General features: G+C 47.4%; 1 protein-coding gene across 1 annotated transcript in view; it reads right to left on the reverse strand.

The window, feature by feature from the left end:
• LOC119400522 (nuclear pore complex protein Nup58) overlaps positions 1–22,410 on the reverse strand; it is a 101,147-nt gene extending 78,737 nt beyond the window's left edge. Inside the window, exons 1-2 of the mRNA XM_049412118.1 lie at positions 22,322–22,410; positions 20,748–21,897 (exon numbers count right to left, since the gene is read on the reverse strand). Coding sequence (XP_049268075.1) covers positions 20,748–21,897; positions 22,322–22,324 — 1,153 coding nt within the window. The 5' untranslated portion in view covers positions 22,325–22,410. The remainder of the gene's footprint in view (positions 1–20,747; positions 21,898–22,321) is intronic.
• Positions 22,411–22,714: the final 304 nt, after the last annotated feature.

The following is a 22,714-nucleotide window of genomic DNA, read 5'->3' on the forward strand; positions in this document are numbered from 1 at the left end:
CGGTGAAGGCGAAATGCTAGAGGCCTCTGTACCGTGCGATGTCAGTGCCCGGTACACGGGCCTCGTGTGGTCGCACTTATCAGGAGCCCTCCACTACGGTGTATCTCATAGCCTTAGTCGCTCTGGGGACGTTACATTCCCAGGATTTGGGGACATTTGTGCGTGGCGCCATCTCTTGGCGGTAGCAACGGCGTCCTGCCATAGTTGAATGGGAAATGGGCAAAAAAAAATCATATCTCTTCAAAGAAGCAAACTATCAAAAACGACTCGGGGTTCTATACAGTAGAGACCAACTGGAACGTTTTGGTAAGATTGCAGTATTGCACTACAAAGCGTGTGGCTTCCCAGGACAATTGAACACCGCCCATTACAAACACATGGGGCCCTATTGTAAAAATTTAAACACTCCGGGAATCCACGCGATTTGTGGTGCGACACTGTAATTTTAACATAATGTTCAAATAAGTCTCTACTGTATAGAACCGGGAGTCGTTTTTGACAACTAACTTTTTTCGTCAGATAGAATTTTTTTCGCCTATTTCCCATTCAGTTACGGAAGGCCACCGCAGTCACCGACGAAAGATGACGGTACGCGCATATGTCCCCAAATCGTGGTGGTCATGAAACCACATAAACCTTTTCCATAGCAACCACCGGGGATGGTGAAAAACGTACTATATAATTAAGAATTGGCCTTTTCAATTAGATAAGTATTCTAGTCTGTAAAGGTTGGTACATAATTCAGCTCAATTTTCAGTAGCTTTTTGATTTCGATATAGCGATCATTTCTTTATTGCGATACGCTGACAGAAAAAAGTGGAGCCAACCGTAGTACCATTCGCAGACGATGTTTTACCACTGTACGTGCTCGCCCTATGCCTCAGCTTGGCACCGAAGTATGCTTTTTCGGGACCAGTCTTTGTCGCTCTCTGGGACCAGCTCACTTTGCGGTGTTCTGTCTTTATGCGTATCCAGCCAGCGTATAAAAAATAGACGAGTCCTTTTGCACCCTGGCAATATGAAGTGACGCCAGAGAGCCGGGGCTTGAAGATCAAGATAGCATATGGATATCGGGAACGGTCCCCGGCTATTTATATTTGCATTTTATGTCGACCTTCCGCAGCAGGAGCCTACGATGAATCCTCGCGCCACAATTGACACAACTCGCTGGTGGATGCATCGTCATCCGCCAGACCGCTACGATTCACAAGGAAGCGAGAATGCGACGAGCTATTGTCACGTGAAATACTTTACGTCACGCCCTCGACGGGTGAGCAGGTAGCAGCGTCGCGGGACGGGCACCCCATTTTTCTGACGGGAGGTAGCGTTCGTGCCTTTCTGCTCAGCTTGCGCGCAAATAACTGAATGCGCGGCTGTGTGCCTCAAGACGCAAGGCCCGAACGCAACGCTCACGCCCGCTCTTCACTCACCGATCACGACACAATCGAGCCAAAAGAAACAAGGCAACGATGAGCTCTGCCGTTCACTCGCGGGTGCGTGTGCCCCCCCCCCCCCTGCGGCGTATACGTGCGCGCAGTGTCATGTTGCGCTGCGCCCCGGAGGCCTCCCATTCAGCACCCATCGAAGTCTTGTCACGAGGCGGGCGAAACGAAAAGGAAGGTCATCTTGTCTGCGGTGGCACCGGTGTCTGGTTACCGCCGTACTCGTATGACGCGCGCCTGGGTGGATGGGTGCAAAGCCACGAAGGCAGCTCTTGTCAAGCTAAGGCCCTTGGCGTCAAACTTAAACCTCGACGGAACTTTTCGTTTTCTTTCTTTTTTTTTCTTTTTTTTCAAGCGCGCTTTTTATATATATATGTGCGAGCAGTCATGCCCCTTACGCCAGTACTATGTGGGACAATGGAAAGGCGCCTCGTGGTGGTTGATGGAGTGGAGCATCACCGTGTGTAAGGCTCCTAACGAGTGCTGGTGGGCTCTCACTTTTATTGCTCGCGTAGCTCGAACGATAGATCCTGAGAAACCTGAACCGTGTCAGAAGTGAAGGTCGAAGCAGGCCGTGTTCGCTATTGGTCAGCACGTATACAAATTCGATACCGTCCCTACGAGACGTCCTGCACGACAATTAAAGGGTGTACTGGCCCGGTAGTATCGGCTTTTCACGTATTTATTGAAATAAAAGTGCTTTACTTCGAAACCCTAGAAAAAATATCAGCAAACATCACATCACAGTGCCCGCTAAATAATTCGCTATATATGACACCTTCTTTTACGAACTTATCTAGCTCTTCTTTTTTTGTAAGCGTTTCCCGAGAAGTGTTACGTGTCGTAACATCATGATGGCAAAAAATGGTCACGTGGGACTGGAATATCACAACGTTTTGACCCATGCCCGGTTTTCTTTGTCGCCATACATGCCATTCGGGCCGCACAACGAGTATCAGCATGGCAGATGACCAAGCCAAATGAAGCCAAACGAAATTCTACCTCATAGGCGGCGTACTAGTAGTTAACGGAAGGCCGAAGATATAAAAAATCCAGCGCTAATGTCGTTCTTGCCTAGCGATTGGTGTAGTTCTAAGTCTTGCGCTAAATGCAGCTCCACTACTGTGAAACCTGGGGAAGTGCGTAGCACGGGCACCCAGCGATTCCCGTCGCGCTGTTGTTTTATCTCTGTGAATGATCTCTCGCAGGAGTTCGTAACACCAGCGCCGGAGAAGCGCCGGTAGGAGGAGCAGTCGAGTGCTTGGCGATGTGGTGGCGCCCTCTCTTGCGTGGCGCGGTTGTCAGCCGCATGTTTCCGAAGCGTTTTTAGCGATTTTAAGTTGATTATTGCGATTACTTCTTGGTTATTTCTGTTGATTATATTATTTTATACCTTGTTCGTTTATTTTAATCCGGTTTCGAACATCGCTAGCCTCGTTTTAGGCCTGTATCGACCACTTGATTTTGAGCGCGATCACGCCACATGAGATCTATGGATGGACGATAAGCCGGGCCCCTAAAGTGCTATGCACTTAAAGCAAGGCAAGTACTAATGTACATTCTGGCGCGATTTGAAGGTTATCGTGGTTATCGCGCGAGCGTCGACCAAGAACAGCGCCACGGCTCAGTATCCTTATTCGAGGAGAGGGATATACCAGGCAAGCTTTTTGCTGTTCCTAAAGCTGCGGTCACCCCCGTCCGAGGAAGGCGCTTGTTATTTATTTTTATTTTTGTTGTTCTTGCTTCAGGGAGCAGGCAGTGATGGTAGCGCGCGCAACGCGTTCTTCGTTATTATCAGGAATTGGACGCTCCGAAGCTGCATCTTTGTTATCGCCCGAAAAGATAAGAGCCAACCAAGTTTTCGCTTGATCGCAACGAAGGGAAAGATTAAAATAGAGAGAAAGGTTGGCGAGTACGTCGTGAGGGTTCGTGAGGGTGACTATTGTAGCATTAAACAGCCAACTGCTTCACATATTGCAGAGATTGTTCCGGATTTGCGTGTTGCGAATAAAACTACGCGTGCTGCGTTGCCATCGGCCACAAGGTCCACAACTATACGCAGGTATCCGTCCAAGGTTGAAATCGTATAGGATGTAACCTAACTACTAACGACGCAGGATAATGCAGCTCAACCATGAACACAGTATTTAGGACTTCGATGTCGTTCTTATTTTTCGCAGCTCTTAATGCAGTTAACAGCACCGGCGTCCACACGACTGCGCGCGCGAGCAGCAGGGGCAGTCAACAGTATAGCACGATGGGAGCGCCAGGGGAACCAAGGTTAGGCAAATTTGCATAAAGGACTCATTTTTTAACACCGGCCTCCAACTTCTTCCTTCTCTTTTTTTCGCGAGCCGTGAAAAGATTCGTGAAAGGAAGTGAGCCCTGGCCCTTCGACCTCCCTTCCATCTTTCGCGTCTTCGTGCACCCCTCCCATGTTGGTGACAGTTCAGTTTTTTCACCTGCCGCACGGCAAATGTCGATGTCTCACGAGCCGCATTGATCGCGCGATCATCGCATGTGTACACGACGCGAGGGAATTCAAGAGCCGCGCAAAAGCGGTTATAGCAAATGGCGCGAAGCAAGGATGATTTCCTTTAGCTGTGCATATGCAAGCCACTGCAGGTCGTGTTTCGCTGCACATATGAGCTAGGAAGTAAACTCCACATCGGCTGTCCATACTTTTGGCACACGAAGCTTTTGAAGCGTTCAAAGCACAAAGAAGACGTTTTTTGCAAGTCGTGAAATTGCGCGCCAAACACCTGAGCCGGCATGACTAAGGGGCCATAAGCTTGTTGCAAAATACTAAACGCGCAGTCAACATCAGACGAACGTTTTGTTGTCGACATGAAAGGTAAGCGTGCTCTTTTTACGGTATATACCATTTATTCACGATAGCTTCGAAATGAATCAGCTGGTATTTCTTTCATGTGGACAATGCCCTTTCAGAAATTTCTGGAACTTCACGGCAGCACACCGGCTTAACATAATTGGTCGCATTTTCAATAAACGATATCTCAAAGTATCAAACGACTTTCAACAAGTTTCAAGCGGGAACGACGATCGGGCACGCTCTTGTAACAATATATGCAATTACAGCACTTTGTCGCAATTGTCCTAGAGTTACAGCAATTCTTTTGTGATATATGAGGGTGAAGCCGCACTACAGGAGCTGATTGCTTAACATTTACTTGGCCAAAGCCAAATTGAATCGAAAGGCGCGAAATTTAAAACTGTAAAACGATTCACGAGAGTTACCGATGGAATGGTAATGACGGATCACGAGACATTTCTATACGAGCAATATTTTAAGAGGCAGGTGGTAGAGAGTGTCTATGCATGCACCCAGCTTCTGTGGATGTGCTTGTAGGTATATCGCTGTATGCGCTTTCACTTGCGTGCTCTTTTCGTATGTGTGGCTGCATGTGTGGGTGTGAGCTTGCATGCGTGTGCGTATGTTCGTATTTGCGTTCACATGCAGCGAAAGTGTGGACGATTACTTTTGCGGGCATGCGTGTACAGGTTGTACATTGTCCCTCCAGCCACAAGACATAATTGCCACTAAAAAGACACACACACACAACACAAGGAACAAACACAAACACGACGACAGGAGCGGTGGTGTGTGTCGTTTGTGTGTTTCCACCGTGCGTTGTGTGTGTCATTTTAGAGGCAATCCGCCCCGTGCGCTGATCTTTTGAGCTGTACAAGTGGCGCCATATGCGGCGAACAGTGGCGAAAATCGGATGCGCAGGCCCCACAGAAGTCTACCACAGACGACCCGTTCCTCTCTATTTTTCTATTAATTTTGCTGTTTTGTTTTTATCTTTGCAGCGTCAGCGATGTTCCACTTGCTACCCATGCGTTTGCTATGTGTGTGATTTTACTTTATTTGTCTGGAAACATGTGTGTCAGTTTTTTAAGTGCTGTAAGTGCGAGTAATGCGCCGCCTACTTTTATTATGTGTGTCTGGCGTCGTTTGTAGACTTGCTCTAGATCTATGTGTCACGACTAATACGATAAGTCCTGTTGCAATATAAAGTTGTAGACTTATTTTATTGCCCTCTTGTTACAGTAAATCATAGACACACATTACAGTTTTATGCTTGCTAGCAGACTAGAGCGCACTAGCTCAGGTCGACCTCTCTGCCTTCCAATAAATTATCTCGCTCTCTATCTCTTATGCTTGTTTGGCAAGTGGATAAAAGCGCACAAGACGCACCTGCGTTTAATTCAGCACAGTACTGCAGCATAGTACTCACCAATACAACCAGCAAAATGAAGAAAGACGATAGCTTATCATCTTTTCGTTTTCCTTTTAACAAGCGTGATACAGCTGCACAATGCACGCGGGATGTACTAACAAAACGGGCAACAAAGTTTCACAGGACGTTTTCCTGCTTCCCAGACTGCATTACTATCACACATTTCTCAAAAGCAACCTAATGGTTCTTCCTCATTCAGCCGCAATATTCAATTACGCGTTTTGAATTACTCATGACATAATAAGTCACAATTAGGACTGAACTATGCACGCGTGAAGAACAAGTCTCTCGTATATTAGATTTGCCTTTGGTATGTGAAACGCCAAATAAAATGCTCTTCTAGGAGTAGCATCATTTCAAATCAAAATAACAGGCTTTTTAGCGCACAGTTGTCGAAAGTTTACGCGCGAGGCAAAAAGCATGATATCTATTCTGTCGCCCCGTAGCAACGTGCTGCCTTAACGGCGCGTTCATACACAATGCCTCGCAACAAATAATTTGTTAACTGTATCAGAGTCGTATGAGTATACTGCGATATAATATTCTAGTACACTGCCGTATGGGTCGCGGTCATTTCAGTGGATCCCACGTTGTACTACGTAGCACAATTTACACTCCCGTAATCGACCTGATGTGACGCCGGGAGCCATGGACAGTGCTCACGGGAAAACACCATCTATGTGGCCACCTTAAGCCCGAACCATGTAGAGCGTTTTTGCCGGCGTTTTCCCGGCGTTTCGTACGCCGGCGTCCCTCGACGTCGACGCTACCGGTGACGGTGGCCGAAACGTCCACCTCTGGACGGTCCAGACATCACGGGCGGCAGCGTCGACGCCGGAAGCAGTTCGATGGACGCAGAACCAATCAGCGTGCGGCTGGCAGCGACTTCCGCTACGTAACGGCGTCGTCGCTGCTGCCAAAATGGCTGCCGCCCGCCTCGAATCTAATAAGTCGTCGCCGTGCGCTGTGTGGCCCTTAAGTTCTCAACTGATGCTTGTATTTGACTTAGTTTGTTCCCTAGAAGCTTCGACAGCAAAGCGCTCGTGATATCTTAGAACTCTTTCCGAGAGCCGTACTCAAGTTCATCGGTAGGCTTAGCAGGAATGAGTGTATTAGCCGAATACGTGGCCTCAAAGATGTGCGGCAGCTTCAAGCTCAGAGGCCATATATTACGAGTTTGCGGTTCTTCTTAATGCCAATAGCTGGCGCTACAAGTCAAATAAAAAAAATCACAGCATATCCACGGAGTGAATGATGATGAGTGGGCGAAGCTGCGGAGGTTCATTGGTAAACCGTGAATCTTCCGTGAATTCTGCCCAGTACATCATCACCGACGTGAGATCGGGCGCGTTTATACTAAAGGTTCGATGAGTTATGACGACTTGCAGCTCACTTTAATTTTACATGTACGCTGTGAATTTTCATTGTTTAGAAAACCATTGCTTTAGAAAACACCTTGCGTCTTTCGTTAAGCAGCTGGCGTCTTTTTCGTTTTGCTTTAGAAACATCTGGCGTTCTTTCGTTTTGTTTTTACAAAACATCTGGCGTCTTTCGTTGGTTTATTTCATCAAGCAACGGCGTTTTGAACAAAATTTTTATTGTTTAATCACGCACAGGAGAAATGTCACCAGGCACTACCTTGGAGGTAAACAATGGCTGCTAATGGGAATGAGAGACAGAAGAAGTCGGCTTTTAGCTAACACTTACACTTCTACAGAGACAGAAGAATTCGGCTTTTAGTTAACGCGCACGCTGCGAATTTTTTATTGTTCAACAACGCACAGGAGAAATCTCCCACCGGCACCACCTTGGAGGTCAAAGGGTAAGACTTGTTACTCACTACTACGAGCACGACGAGGGACGAACGGGTGCCGCCTTAAGGAGCTTCGCCCCTAAAAGACTTTTCGGCGGCACTGTGACTCGTTTTTTTCAACACAGAACTGCAAATGAGACATAAAAGCTATAATAAGGAATATATCTTGTTGGTCCATTGACGGAAACTGTACACTGCTTTACGAGGTGTCAGGTTCATTCCCTCTGGTCACACTGTGCGACGCTGAGTTAACGCTCCTCATATGGTTTGCTGCCCTCTCTGACGGCGTTGATGCGACGACGCCGAGGGACGCAACGTCAGAAAACGCCGGCCAAAACGCTCTATATGGTTCGGCCTTTATCTTACATCTCACGGCCCACAGATAAACGTGCAAAAGGGAGGCGGCTGAAGCATTGCCGTTTACACCAAAATGCTTTGGCTGCAATGGCGTTTTGGGGGAAGGACAGCCGCTTTTTCATTCGCCTGTCACCAGATAAACGGAACAGTGACGCCACCGTACCAGCACACGAGGCGGATGATGTCTCGTAGCAAGCATCAATTAGGACACGAACAAGTCCTCCTCCCTTCAAGCATCGGTAGAACTTCGCAGGAATATGCCAGCTTAAGTGAAGGGGCCATAGTTATTTTTTTAGATGCGAAGTATCTTTTGCTCGGAGGTATGTAAGGCGGCGTGGTAATCCGCACGCAGCGTTGTCCGCACTCACACTACGCATGCGCGACTCTCCTCCTTCCTTCTCTCCAACAGCTGCGCGTTACTCTCTCCACTTCTCTACCAGCACCTGCTTGCGCTTCTCCTGCGTTCTCGCTTCTGCTCTCACGGCGCATACGCTACTCTCCTCCTCTAGTCTCCTCTCCTTCAAATTGTAGAGCGCTGCGCGCGTTCAGTCCAGCGCTTGCCTCGGTTGGCTCCTCTGAAATGCGGGTTCGGCATGCCGAAATTCTCTCCTGCGCAGCGCCGCGATGAGGGCAAGCGCATGCGCGTCCCCTCACCCTGTCTCTCCTCTCCTACGCTGCCTCTCTCTCGCGCGCCTGTCGACGTTCCCCGCACGCCCTGTGAGAATTAACGGCCAGGCTAGAGAGAAGACATGACGCGCGCAGTGTTCCTCTTCGCGTTCCACGACGCGAGGTCGGTAGCATGCCCAGCGAACGCCAACGGAACGCGATTGTGCAAGTGCTCCGGCTTCGCATCGCCTCATGGTCCCCTTTAGCGGGAGATGGTGCAATTTTTTATCGTATCTCAATATAACAGCCAAAATTCTACAAGTTTCTGTTACCAACGCCGATAAGGTACCTTCTTCTAACACAATGTGCACTGATGAAACTTCGCTTCCCAACTGCGTTAGAGCAACGTTTTTATCAGGTATGAACGGGCGAAGTCACATTTTGTATGGGAGCTGATGGTTCCACGTTTTCCCGTCAGAGGGCAAATTGATCCGAAAGAAGCCAAACTTACACCGTATAGGGCGCCGATGTCATAAGCAAGGTAAAGTGCAGTGACCATAGGCTAGTAAGGGCGAGGATAGCGCTTAATCTGAGGAGATATCAAGCAAAATTAACTACCAAAAGACAACCCAACCTAGACGTAGTAAGAATAAAATCAGAAGATTTTAGGATTACGATTGAGAACAAATATGCCGCTTTAGAACAAGGGGAAAATACTGACATCGAGGGAATGAACGAAACAGTAACTAGACTGATCTCTGGTAAAATGCCAAGGCAAGATTAGGCAAGCTCTCGCAATCCACGAAAGACCTAATAAAGCAACGGCTACAAATGAAGTTGACTAACTCAAGATTTAAAATAGAGTTATAATATATAGCTGAGCTAGCAAAGCTGATCAACAAAAAGAAAGTCAGTGATATAAGGAACTACAACGTCAAAGCGGTAGAGGCGGCAGCATCAGAACAGCGAAAAGGAGACTGTTTAGGAAGAAATAAACTGCACGCTCTAAAGGGTAAGGAGTGAAATATCGAAAATTTCAATGACATAGTTCGGGTGACAGAGGAATTCTACGCTGAACTATATAGCTCGAAAACAAATCATCCACCCTTGAGCGAAAGTAACCACCAATAAGATACGGAAGTTCCATATGTAACTACCGACGAGGTTAGAAAGGCCATACGCGATATACCACGCGGTAAAGCAGCTGGTGATGACGGAATAACAGCCGATCTTATTAAAGACGGGGGAAAATTTATTTGGACGAAACTAACTAAACTTTACACTCAGTGCCTCAAAACAACAACAGTTCCAGTAAGCTGGAAAATTTCCAACATTATATTGATACACAAGAAAGGAGACATAAAATACTTAAAGAATTATAGGCCCATCAGCTTACTTTCGGTGATATACAAGATATTTACAAAGGTAATTTCAACCAGAATAAGAGAAACAATTGACTTCAACAAACGTAGACAGCAAACCGGTTTCAGGAAAGGCCAGTCTACGATGGATCACATTCATGTGATAAATCAAATAGTGGAGAAAGCTGCTGAATACAACAAACCCCTTTATTTAGCTTTCATAGACTACGAAAAGGCATTCGACTCAGTGTAGATACCAACAGTCTTAACAGCACTAAGTCGACAAGGAGTGCCAAAAACTTATGCCAATACTTTAGCCGACGTCTACAACGACTCCAGAGCTACCTTGCTTCTACACAAAAAAGAGATAAAATTAAGATAAAAAAAGAAGTCAGACAGGGGGATACAATATCCCCACCGTTGTTCACAGCGTGCTTGGAGAAAGTATTTAAACAGCTAGACTGGGAAGAAGCGGGAATCAAATTTAACGAAGAAGAAATCAGCACCCTAGGATTTGCAGATGACATAGCACTCTTCAGTAAGGATTTAAACGAATTGCAAAACGTTGTTGAGGAATTAAACCGAGAAAGCATTAAAGTAGGCCTAAAAATGAATATGATGAAGACAAAGATGATGCTGCATAGCCTGGCAATAGAGAAAGAGTTCACAACTAGAAACCATGCATTGGACTGTATACAAGAATATGTATACCTAGGACAAGTACTAGGACAAGTACTATTCACCGAAGAATAAGAATGGGCAGGAACGCATTCGGCAGGCACTTCCAAATAATATCAGGAAATCTGCCACTGTCATTAAAGCGACATGTATACAATCACCGCATACTTCCAGTTCTAACATATAGGGCTGAAACATGGAAGATAACAAAGCAACTAGAGAAAAAGTTGAGGACCACATAACGTGAAATGGAACGAAAAAGGATAGGAGTAACACTAAGAGATCGGAGGACGGCAGAACGGGTCAGAAAACAAACAGGGGTAGCTATACCCAAACTGACATCAAGCGAAAGAAATGGGCCTGGGCATGGCCACGTAACGCGTAGGACAGACAACCGGTGGACAGCAAGGTCAACAGAATGGTTACCAAGGGATGGGCAACGCAGTCAAGGAAGGCGAAGAGTTAGATGGAGTGACGAAATTAGGAAGATCGCAGGGATAAAGTGGAAAATCAGCTCGTGCAGGATAGGGTGAACTGGAGACCATTGGGAGAGGCCTTCGTCCTGCAGTGGACTAAAACAAGCTGAGAATGATTATTTGTTCGAGGTGGCGTACGAAGGGTAACAGAAGGTCGTATGTCATTCATTTGATCTCTATTCGAAAATTTGTAAGATACAGGAGAGATGAAGAGCGTGATTACGCGAGTGCTCATCCTGTGTGTGTGTGTGTGTGTGTGTGTGTGTGTGTGTGTGTGTGTGTGTGTGTGTGTGTGTGTGTGTGTGTGTGTGTGTGTGTGTGTGTGTGTGCGTGCGTGCGTGCGTGCGTGCGTGCGTGCGTGTGTGTGTGTGTGTGTGTGTGTGTGTGTGTGTGTGTGTGTGTGTGTGTGTGTGTGTGTGTGTGTGTGCGCGCGTGCGTGCGTGCGTGCGTGTGCGTGTGTGCGTGCGTGCGTGCGTGTGGGGGGGGGGGCGTGCGCGCAGTAATGTACAATTAAAATTCGAGCAATTTGGGATTTGGGGCTAGGTGAAACGCCCCCTCTCGTTTTTGCCTTCGCCGGTATGCTTAACGAAGGCATGATTTCGGCTTGCACATTTAGTATGGGGCCCAGACAATCTTCAGCAACAGCACAATTACCGATGCGAGATTGTGCCCTCGAGTTCTCACTTGCGGAAGCAAGCCGTTGTAATTCGTAATTCATTATTCGCGTATCAGTTGTCATTGACTAAGTGCGACGCTTCGGAAGCTCTTAACATGAACGATTGCTTGTGTACTTGCATTTCCGCCTGTTCGAATGCGCGTGTGTGTAGCGTGAGAGCTTCCGTGGTTTTGTCTATTGGCCCCGAGATCGAATAGAGTCGGCACCTAGCGGTGAGCGGTCGAAATCCCGTAGTGTGGATGGCTTCTTGCGTCGTCTGCTAGCCACAACGTGTTCGCATGTGTGCGAACGTGATGCACGTTCTGAAAGGGCAGCTTATTCCATTGTGTAAGCACAGTCTCGAACGCTTGTACGTAAGCCTACACGATATACACAAGCATTTCGCCTTCCAAGGCTTACATGCAGTCTAAAAAGTGAGTGCATGCACGGGTAGGTATGGCGCTAGGTGTAATCATCGTACCGTTCATTCGCCAAACTATTTCAATGTGGGTGCCACTTTGCCGTTCAAGCACATCACATAGTGCATTTGGCGTCGTCCTAAACAAAAGAAGTATTAAGTGTTGAGTAGCGAATTCACATTTTTAGCGACACCATCTCGTGAAGTGTTGGCGATTTCGAAATCATTGTGATACTTCTATGCATGAAATAGTGTCTGCAAAGGCCGGTTAACGGTAAAAAAGACCTCAAGCCATGCACTTCTACAGCGGCCCACTTGCTGTTAGGAGAGTAATGTCGTGACTGTCGTATAGCGGTTACTCGACGAGCTTTAGCTGTGCTTAAGATGTCCTTTTAAATTATGGTCCTTGTCCCACTACAGAGAAATATTTATCTTCGCAAGTGGAGTTTGGCGCTTTTGTTCATAAGTTGTCTGCTGGAACGAAAAGAAAATGCAATACAGTATTACATGAGGAGTATGCACGACACAGATGTCATAAAACTGAGTTGCCGGTGGCTTTTATAGCTACGGAAAAGTTCATACAAAAGCACTCATTTACTTAGATTTAGGTCAATATTAAAAAGCCCCAGGTGATCAGTATTAATCATGACGGCGTGCCTCACAATCACATCGTGTTTTCCACGCAAAACCGCACCCTTTTTTTTATATATATATTGTAACTTGAGCTGCTGTGTGCCGTTGTTGTTGAAGGAAGGCAGCGGACACTATTCTCTTGAAGAAAAAAGTACTTTTGTCGCATAGAATAACGGAAGCATTGGTGCGTCATTTTCCTGCAAGTAATCATAGAAAAATAGCTTCGCGCAGAACTTCTACATGCATCTTTTTATACTGTTGCAGGATTAAGAGACAGTGTGTGTGAAGCATCTCCATGGCGCTAATGCGTTGTCAGCACCGTCGTTTGGCTGAGTAAGCTTATTAACTGTGGTACATTGTCTGGATAATTAAAGACAAAATAATTGCAGATACGTATTGATGTAAAGAGAAAAGCAGGACACAAAGTTCTGCTTCAACTCATTATCAGAACTGCAGGCTTGCCTATTTTTTTTTTTCTTTTGCAGCCACGAGCAAGAACTAAATACTTAGTTGGTTCAGTCTCTCAACAGCATTGCTATCGTAGTATGCGTACAAATAAAACAAGAAAAAGAAAACATCGCGCACAGCGCGAAAACACACCACTATTGCCGAAATCCAGCACCCCATGCATTGGCAGACTGCGCTTCTCTCACACGTAACAAGAGCGTTAGGCCGGCTTCGTGCGCTAATGTGGCAGTGAAGAGCCTATATGTTACCAATAGGCTGCAGTCAACGCGTTTTTAGTCGCCGACAATCGGCGCAAACCGCTCACAGCGAAGCGCCGCTGTGTACATTTGCATACGCGTCGCCGACTACCTATCCACACTAGAGCACTGCACGGGCCGTGATTCTCGGCCCGACCCGAGCCCGAGAAAAAATTTGACCTACCCGGCCCGGCCCGGCCTGACCTGGTGCGCAGCGGCTTTTCCTGCGTCGGTTCGACTGATGGATAGTAGCGAAATCAAGATAGCACATTTTCAAGCAAATTTAGTTAGCTAAACGCCAAGCGATATCTGGCAAGCGGTCTTGCTCGCGAGGCTCGTAAAAGAGAAAAAAAAAGACGTGCAATGGCAAGCGTACCGGTTGTTTCGGAAACAACGATATGCATCGATAAGCACTGTCGTAGAAGGCTGTGGTATGAGGCATGTTACCGACTCAGGCACGAAGTGTTTGAAATATCGTGGCTGTAGTATACGCCGCGTGCTGCCTCACGTTTTATTTCATTTATTGTACCCTCATGGTAAATCAAGGCATTACAGAGGGGAGTGGGTTAAGGTTACATGAGAAGTTGTACAACGTTAGTAAAATTGACATACATAAATGAGTAGGAACATAATGAGTGAAAAATCAAAGAATCTACTACAGCGTATTCAATAAATACAAAATACACAAGAAATACAACAACACAATGCGAGCATAACAAGACATACAGGATATACAGGATGTATACGAATAAATGAAGTCGCATTCTAGTTACTAATGTTGTTTGAGTCGTCACGAAACAAGAAATCATCACTAATACATGCAATGTTTTCGAGAAGGCGGTCTGAGGAATGAATGACTGGCAAAATGTGTCTGCGCTGCTACAGCGCAAATAAAAACAAGCACGAGAAAGAGTGGGCACGAGCACAGCGCCTTCTTTAATAATTAAAGAAAATATTCGATTCATTTACTAGATTAGTGTCAAGATTCAAGTGGCGTAGTTCGTGGATTAGAGGTTCGGGACAAACTTTATCGAATGCTTTTGAGAAATGTAAAAAAATTCAGTCAGCGCATGATGGACGATCAAGAATTCGTAGCAAATGATCAACGAAAGGTGGGAGTTAAGTCTCACATTAGCACGATTTCCTAGGGTCATGTTGTGCAGGTGAAAAATTTGTGTTACCTTCAAGAAAGTCGACGAGGCTTTTGAAACGATGTGTTCTAGTAGTTTGCAGCACGCGCTGCTAAGAGAAATCACGCAATAGTTAGTTGCTAAGTTTTTTTAACCTTATTTGTGGAGCGGAACCACCTTCCCAACCTTCCATTGATAAGGTAAAGCGCCTGTACTGAGTGATTGTTGAAACTTTTTGGTTAGTGTAATAGAACTATACGCGGAAGGGCTTTTTAAGAACTTAGTGTTAAAGGGACACTAAAGGCAAATAACAATTTATGTCAGAGTGAAAGCTCAATGTATGACAACGTCTAAAACGGCAATATTATCAACAGCAGGGGTGCTATGCAGGATGGCCCGAGCTTCTCGGGCACACGAGTTTGCTCCGAGCTTGCATTACGGTGGTCATGACAGGAAGACAGTGAGGAGCACGCGATAGCAGCGTTGATAAAAACGGCTACAAGAACGAGCATGGCGTCACAAGCGCATATGCGGCATTTGCGGCGGTTTTCAAAGGAACACCGCGTGCGAGCGCGTCAGCGCCGCCACGCAGTCAACGTTTTGACAGTGCAGCGACGACAGCGTGATTGTCGCGCTATCTTTTTGCCAACTGATCATCGCGCCGCCCACGGGCGTGTTCGTGGGCGTTTGTCCTCTTTCGTAAAATTCTTTCGTTCCACCTGCAGCATGGAAATTTCCACTCTCGAAGGCAACAAGGGCGCACGCGCAGCATTCTGTTGCAGCTCGTTTCGTTTCTCTGGAATATTACAGATAAATAAACGGACAGGTTACTGCTATACTTACATTACACGTCTGAAGATTTTTTTGTAGTAGCGAATCGGTAGAAACAATGCCTCCACAAACAAGTAAATAGTAAACAAATAAATAGTTCTCGCCGAAAATCCCACCAGGGGCGCTTGCTTCATAGCTGTGAGTGGTACGTCGTGAGAGCGGTGAAAGTGAATGCGAGACAATCGTAGCCACGTGATGATATAACCTTTAGTTCTTCGTGCGTGTGTACATAGTCTGTGCGATTAGGCTCATAGATGAATCGTGCCGCTCGCTGGCGTTGCGTCGTGAGCACTGTTCCTCGGCAAGAGGAAACGCGGTGGGCGGACCCGCTCTTCGCCGCGGGCGTCTGTCAATCAAATTGATTGACACGCGAACTCGGGCACAAACTCGTTGATTCTGAAAAGGCCCCAGTTCAACTCGTAATTGGCATAGTGCCGGTGTGCTTGTCAAGTGTTTTGTGCAGTGGACGCTACTCAGCAGCTTCATTGCGTATAAAATAATTTCGTCAGCTTGCACTACTTTCGCAAGGCTGGGGCCATCGGAGTAGCTTGTGATCACCTAGCTTCTTCCAGCTTTTTACGTGGCTCGTCTACTCAGTATGCTTGGTCTGCTTCGGAGTAATGACCGTGTCAGTTCGGTTTCAATATTCGTGCTATTGATTAGGAAGGTCTTAACTAACATGATATTGAATAGCCATTTCTTAATTGTTAATGTTTTAATTACCACGACATTAATTACCCAGGTTTAATTCGCAAGGGCCTGAATAGCACGGAGGTAATTAGCATAATACTAATTAGCACGATCCTAAATAACACGACATCAGTGAGTAAGGTCCTCATTATCTTCTTTTTAAGTACACGATCCTAATTAGCGTCGTGTTAATTAGCACTAATTGTCGATGTTTTAATTACAGCGGCATTAATGACTCAGGTTGATTTCGCAAGGTCCTGAATAGTACAGAAGTAATTAGCACGATTCTAATGAGCACGATTCTAATTAACACGCTCCTAATTAGCGTCGTGTTAGTTAACATTAATTTATAGTGTCTTAATTACCACGACATTAATTACTCAGGTTTAATTCGCAAGGTCCTGAATAGTACAGATGTAATTAGCATAGTCCTAATTAGCACGACCTTAATTAACACGATCTCGGTGAGTAATGTTTTGATTATCTTGGTTTTAATTACATTTTCCTAATTAGCGTCGTGTTAGTTAGCATGATCTTAATTACCTTGCTCTTCGCTTTACACGATTTCATTAGCATGGTCTGAGTAAGACGTGGCTTAGTTAGCTCGGCCTTAGCATGATTTGGCCATCAGCTTCGTTATAGCACGTCCTGACTCAGCTAGGTATACCGCCCAGCCAATTAGCTAATCAGCCGGGTGCACGTGCTCTGGGAGCGATCAGACGATGAAGAAGAGAACGACGAGGGCGCGCGCCGGCCGAGCGACGCGCTAGAATGTACAGGCTGGTCATGGTGATTATACACGCGGCCTCGGCGATTAGCTCTAGCCGCCGTGTTATAAGGCGCTCGGTCGGAACTAATCTCAGAGGACACGGTGCTGATTATCCTAAAGGATACTTAGTGCAGACATTAAACGCTTGAAAATGAATTCAAACGGCCCCGCGCACACATAAAAATATAGTTAGTAGAGCTTTCTGCCACTTTTCTTGCATGGGTGCACTTCTGCACTCAGTGGAACGACAAACAAATGAAAGAAGTTTGACGACACCACCCAACCTTCTCGACCGCCCTTGACGTGACGCCGCGTTCCATCGTAACCAATGGAACGGAGCGCGCGCTGAGGGATGGATTTCACCTTATCGTACTATTAGCTCGTTCAAAAGGGGGTGTCGCCAGAGCTCGGAAAGATCCCGAGTTTCGCCAAACTCGGGCCATCCTGCATAGCACCCCAGTGCCCTACTTACAGAGAAATTAAGCTAAATGTATCACACGATGAGCGCCACGAGCGGCACATTTTCAAAATGATCCCGATGACGTATCAGAGTCTGCCTACAATTAATCACAAGTAATCAAACTAGCAGCAATAAAAAAAGAACATTACGTGCATCAAGAGACGTAATAAAATGCTGTTTGTTTGTTTCTGTTTGATCCATGGAAAAAAGAACCTCTTTGGCGTTGCCATGGGGGAACGGCGCGCGTGGTTCAATGGTTCCGTTTTCGCCGAACTGCGCTTCGCCCGGCGCCCTGCTTCGCTCACGCGGTCGCGTCTCAGTAGTAGTTTCGGTATCGCGTACTGCCGCGTGTGTTTTGCGCGCTCGTGAAAGTCGCTCTGACAGAAAGTTCGACAAATTGCCGCATGCATGTGATGTTGCCGGATGCCCGAATGGCGCACGCCTCCAGTGCACGCCGCCGTGCAGTAAAGGCCGGCAACGTTGGGCACGACAGCAGTGACGTGTGAGACTGATTTCAGGCTCAATATTAATGAGAACTAACAGGCAATAATATTGTGTCTAACAAAGATAAACGAGCCCTTGAAAAATCATCTGCTTTCCCTGATTTCAGGCTGGTGATTTGAAGTGCGCTGACGCGATGCGGACCACTAATACGTGATTTTATTTCAAAATAAGCACTTCCTTGGCATAAAAGTAGCACTGCGAGGTTTCTGGACCGCTATTTCAACAATCAACGTCGAATTAGTATTTGCCTTTAGTGTCCCTTTAACGAACTGGAAGCCAGGCGAAGAATTGTACTCGAGTTTGTCAATGAGTGAAGCAGCACCATATGTAACAACTACCACTGGGAATATGACTGAGTAATCATAGTTACGTAACTCGGGAAGTTGCTTATTAGGAGCACAAGAAAAACCCCTGACAAAAATTTTGTTAAGGTGCGTTGAAGAGCCTTCTTTGGGGATAGGTTGTCCACTAGAGTCATCTAATACGATTAAGTTATCGGAAAAGGTTTTCTTAGTTTCCAAAATTTCTTAATACTGGTTTGCAAAAATGATGGAAGTGTAACAGTACGAAAAGTACGTCTTGCATGTTTTAAAGCTTGAATATATTCGTTGTAGTCCAGCGAGAAGCGCTTGAGGACAATTTAGCTGAACGTCACATGCGTGTGCGGCTTCGCGCTGCAGCAAGGACACCGTGTCGGCGGCGATTTTCGTATTGGCCGCGAGATCGAGCGGAGTCGCCGCCTGGCGGCTACTGGCTGAAGCGCGCCTAGTGTGGATTGCTCCATGCGTCGTCTGCTAGCCGCGTTGTGTTTGCATGTGCGCGTACGTCATGCAGGGCCTCAAAACGCGGTTTCTTCCGTTGCGTTGGTGCAACTTTAACCGCTCGAACGTATGCCTAACACGATGTAAAGAAGCATTTGGCCTTGATCGGCTGTATATGTAGTGTAATAAGATCAGTGAGTGCACTTGTCGAGAGTGCTGTGTGTGGTCGTCGTACCGTCCGTTTGCAAGAGTCATATCAGTGCAGGTGCCGCTCTGTGGTTCAAGCGCATTGCAAAGTGCACTTGGCGTTGTCCTAAAGATGAGAAGTATTAAATCTCATGTGAATATAGCCTTTTAGCGGCTCGGTGGTTAAAAAAAGGCTCTCATGCACTTGCGCGTTGTGGCTAGGTGTATAACTTCGGGACTGTCGTATATAGGTTACGCGACGAGCTTTAGTTGTGTACGGTCCTGGTCCCACTGCAGAGAAATATTTCTGTCAAGTCACGCCTGACACTTCGGTACTTAAATTGTCCCCTAAACAGAACAGAAAATGGAATGACACGGAAATCGCAAAACTGAGTTGCCTTGCGCAATTATAACTTGCGGCGAAATATATACAAAGACACCCGTGTACTTGCGAGGATAGCTTATGTCTGTCAAATTTGCGCTTTGGCAAGTTCAGTGTCGGAAGTGCGTCAGGCCTCAATCTCTTCCGCGAAAACCCTTTAAAAAAAGAGAGCGAGCGAGAAAAATATATTCATCAAGATCAACGGTGGCGATAAACTCGCTCGCGCATTTTCATCGCTTACGTGGCGAGTGAAGGCTCATAAAACGATACCCTTTACTATGCACCAGATCATGCATACACACTTGCCGCGTTTCGGTGCACGTACTTGCCCTGCGGAATACTGAGAACTGTTCTCGCGGCCGTATAAACACAATAGGACATGCGCGAACTACAAAAGGGCTCGGGGACTCTCGTTTAAACAGACTCATAGCCAAGCGCGAACAAACTTTGCATTCACAGCGCAGACGGTACTTGAATGACAAAGAATAAATTCCATGAATTAATTTTCTTCTTTCTCGATTGATTCTCGCTTAATTTTCCTTCGGAAGTGTAGGAAAATTAAAGCACAGGGAAGCTTCCCCGAGCGTTCGCTTACTGAGACCGTCTTCACGCTCGTAGTGCACAGCAGCAACAAGCATATAAATGCACACATTAGCGAAGTTATCGCTCACTACTCACCATTCTTTCTCGTCTACGAATGCGAATGCACCGTCGTCGAAGTGCTTGCTGCACACCATCGCATACTTGGAAGGCGTCCTGCCGTTACGAACCCTAACGAGCCACAGTCAGCGACGTTCCGCGTCGGTGGGATAAAAATGGAAGCTTATCCCTGGCTCTGTGCAGTATGTGCGGCATTGTGGCACCGAACAAAACCTCACCATCGATAACGAAGAGTTTTCTGCGGGTATGGAACACAAAATCACGATGCGAAAACAGAAGCCCGTGCACTTCTACACACACCACACGAAACCAGTATCCACACTAGCGGGGTGACGGTGCTGCCACCTATAGGTCGATCTCGCCGCGAATAGTAGTGCGTCGGGGAAAGCAAGCAGGACGAGTCTTCCGCTCTTCCGGCACAGCCTTGGTGCTCCATGTCATCGTTTAAAAACGCTCCATGCGAGAGAGCCGTAATTCTTTTGGCTCTTTGCTGGTATCGGCGGCGCTCATCACGAGACGAAAATTTCCAATTGGCTGCTGGCACGTAGTTAGGCGGGTTTCGCGGCAGGTACCGAATGTATTCACGAGATCCTGGGCGCCCACTGAAGTGCCAGATACGTGTACTGCGAGGCCTTAAAGCTGTTTCGGACGTGGCTGTGGCGGTTTGACCGCTTGAGCGGAATAAAAAATTGTGGATTCGTTTTTTCGGTCTGGTCGATTTTTCGGACGAATTCGCGGTCTCTAAGGTCCGCGAATTCAAAAAGTGATGGCCAATGGGGCAACTTCGGTGGAAACAGTTTATTCTGCGGCAAAAATCAATACGCTTGACTGAAACCAAGGAATAAATTGCTCCGATACGGTGACTTTCTTGCGTGGTACTAGGATCAAGACGGACATTTCTGTAAATAGAGAAAAAAATAATGTTAGCCTTCTGTACTCGAGAACAACGATACAAAAGTAACAAACATTGGCTCCGAAAATGAAAACATAACTTACACTTCTTCTTGCGGAGGAGGGTGGAGTAGCTCAGGGGAGAACCAAGGCCATAGCCGTAGTTCAGGCCGTAGCCAAGAAGTCCGTGGCCGTAACCGTAGCTGCCAACACCATAGCCGAGGGAGCCAATGCCGTAGCCGTAGTAGGCTGGAGCGGCGTGAGCAACGCCGTAGGTAGCGATAGCTGGGGCAGCGTGGGCAACGGTGGCAATGGCTGGAGCAGCGTGGGCAACGGTGGCAATGGCTGGGGCAACGTGGGCAACGGTGGCAATGGCTGGAGCAGCGTGGGCAACAGTGGCAACAGCTGGGGCAGCGTGGACGGCAGCGAAGGCTGGAGCAGCGTGGTGGACAGCGGTCACGGCTGGGGCAGCGGCGTAGGTGACAGCTGGAGCAGCGTGGTGGACAGCGGTCACGGCTGGGGCAGCGGCGTAGGTGACAGCTGGAGCAGCGTGGTGGACAGCGGTCACGGCTGGGGCAGCGGCGTAGGTGACAGCTGGAGCAGCGGCAACAACTGGGGCGGACTGGATAACCTTGGTGACGGTTGGAGCAGCGTAGGTGGCAACGCGAGTGACGGCTGGTGCAGCAGCGTAGGTGACAGCTGGGGCGGACTGAACAACCCTGGTGACGGCTGGGGCAGCAGCGTAGGTGACAGCTGGGGCGGACTGAACAACCCTGGTGACGGCTGGGGCAGCAGCGTAGGTGACAGCCGGGGCGGACTGAACAACCCTGGTGACAGCTGGGGCGGCAGCGTAGGTGGCGACAGCTGGGGCGGCGTGGACAGCAGTTACGGCTGGAGCGGCATGGACGGCAGTCACGGCTGGAGCGGCATGGACAGCGGTCACGGCTGGAGCAGCGTGGTAGGTGGAGACGGTACGGGTGACAGCTGGGGCGGCGTATCCGTATCCATAGCCAACACCGTAACCGGTCAGGCCAGAGTAGCCAACACCGTGGGACAGACCATAGTGGGAGAGGCCGAGACCACCGTAGCCGAGGCCGGCGTAGCCGAGGTTGCCATAGCCAAGGCCATAGCCCAGGTTACTGGCGAGAGTGTAGCCGCCAGCAAGGTGGCCAATGTTACCAGCGAAGGCGCTGGTGGCCAGGGCAAGGACGATGCAGGCGCGCAGCTGAGAGGGAAAAGCAGATGCATTTTTTTTTCTGTATTTCAAAAGTGAATTAAGCCGAGTACACTGTTTGTAAGCGACAGTATGGGATCGCTGAAGCCGGAAAGCGCAGAATTACTTGAGGTTGTTCAGGAGCTTTGACTTCTCATTTTACACTTATCTATGGTGCTCAGCACGAAAAGAGACTCAAATTTAACGCACATATTGAACACTTGGAACAGTAAGTCCCTCCTCAGAAGACAAACGCCTTTAAGATACGCCTGGAGAAACTATTGCTTGCAGTAACAATAGTGTGGTGAGTATATGGAATTATCTGTTTCAAGTATGAACAATCTTATAAGGCGGATTATTTGTATTTATAGGTAATGTTTCCCTTCTTTTAGGTCAAAGTTTTCATAGAGAACAGGGCAGTAAAGTAGAGACTTACCATGACGGTGGTCTTTGTGCGATGGAGGAGCAGAAGCTTCTGATCTTTGCCTATGGCGAGTGAGCTTTTACACCAAATTGTCGGCGTGCAGAAGCTAGAAACCGGCCTTCTCGAGTGGCGAGGGGGATGCTAGCGCTTCTTTCGATTTGCTAACAACCGGTACCAATGATACACGTGCTTGCGTTGTAAGTTAAAAGAAATGTTAATTTTCATGTCTTTTTTTTTTCGACTCTTCGCCGTAACGCAGAAACTCCCCTTTTTTGCTGAACACATTGACATGCGTGTGCCAGACTATAGAGGTCGGGAAGCGTGCGACCAAGCATTGCTCAATTAAACATTCAGTTCTAGTGGTACTTTGAATACCGTGAAGAGAGCTACAGACGAAAGAGCGGG

The sequence above is a fragment of the Rhipicephalus sanguineus genome, chromosome 1 (assembly GCF_013339695.2).
Source record: "Rhipicephalus sanguineus isolate Rsan-2018 chromosome 1, BIME_Rsan_1.4, whole genome shotgun sequence".
Lineage (NCBI taxonomy): Eukaryota > Metazoa > Arthropoda > Arachnida > Ixodida > Ixodidae > Rhipicephalus > Rhipicephalus sanguineus.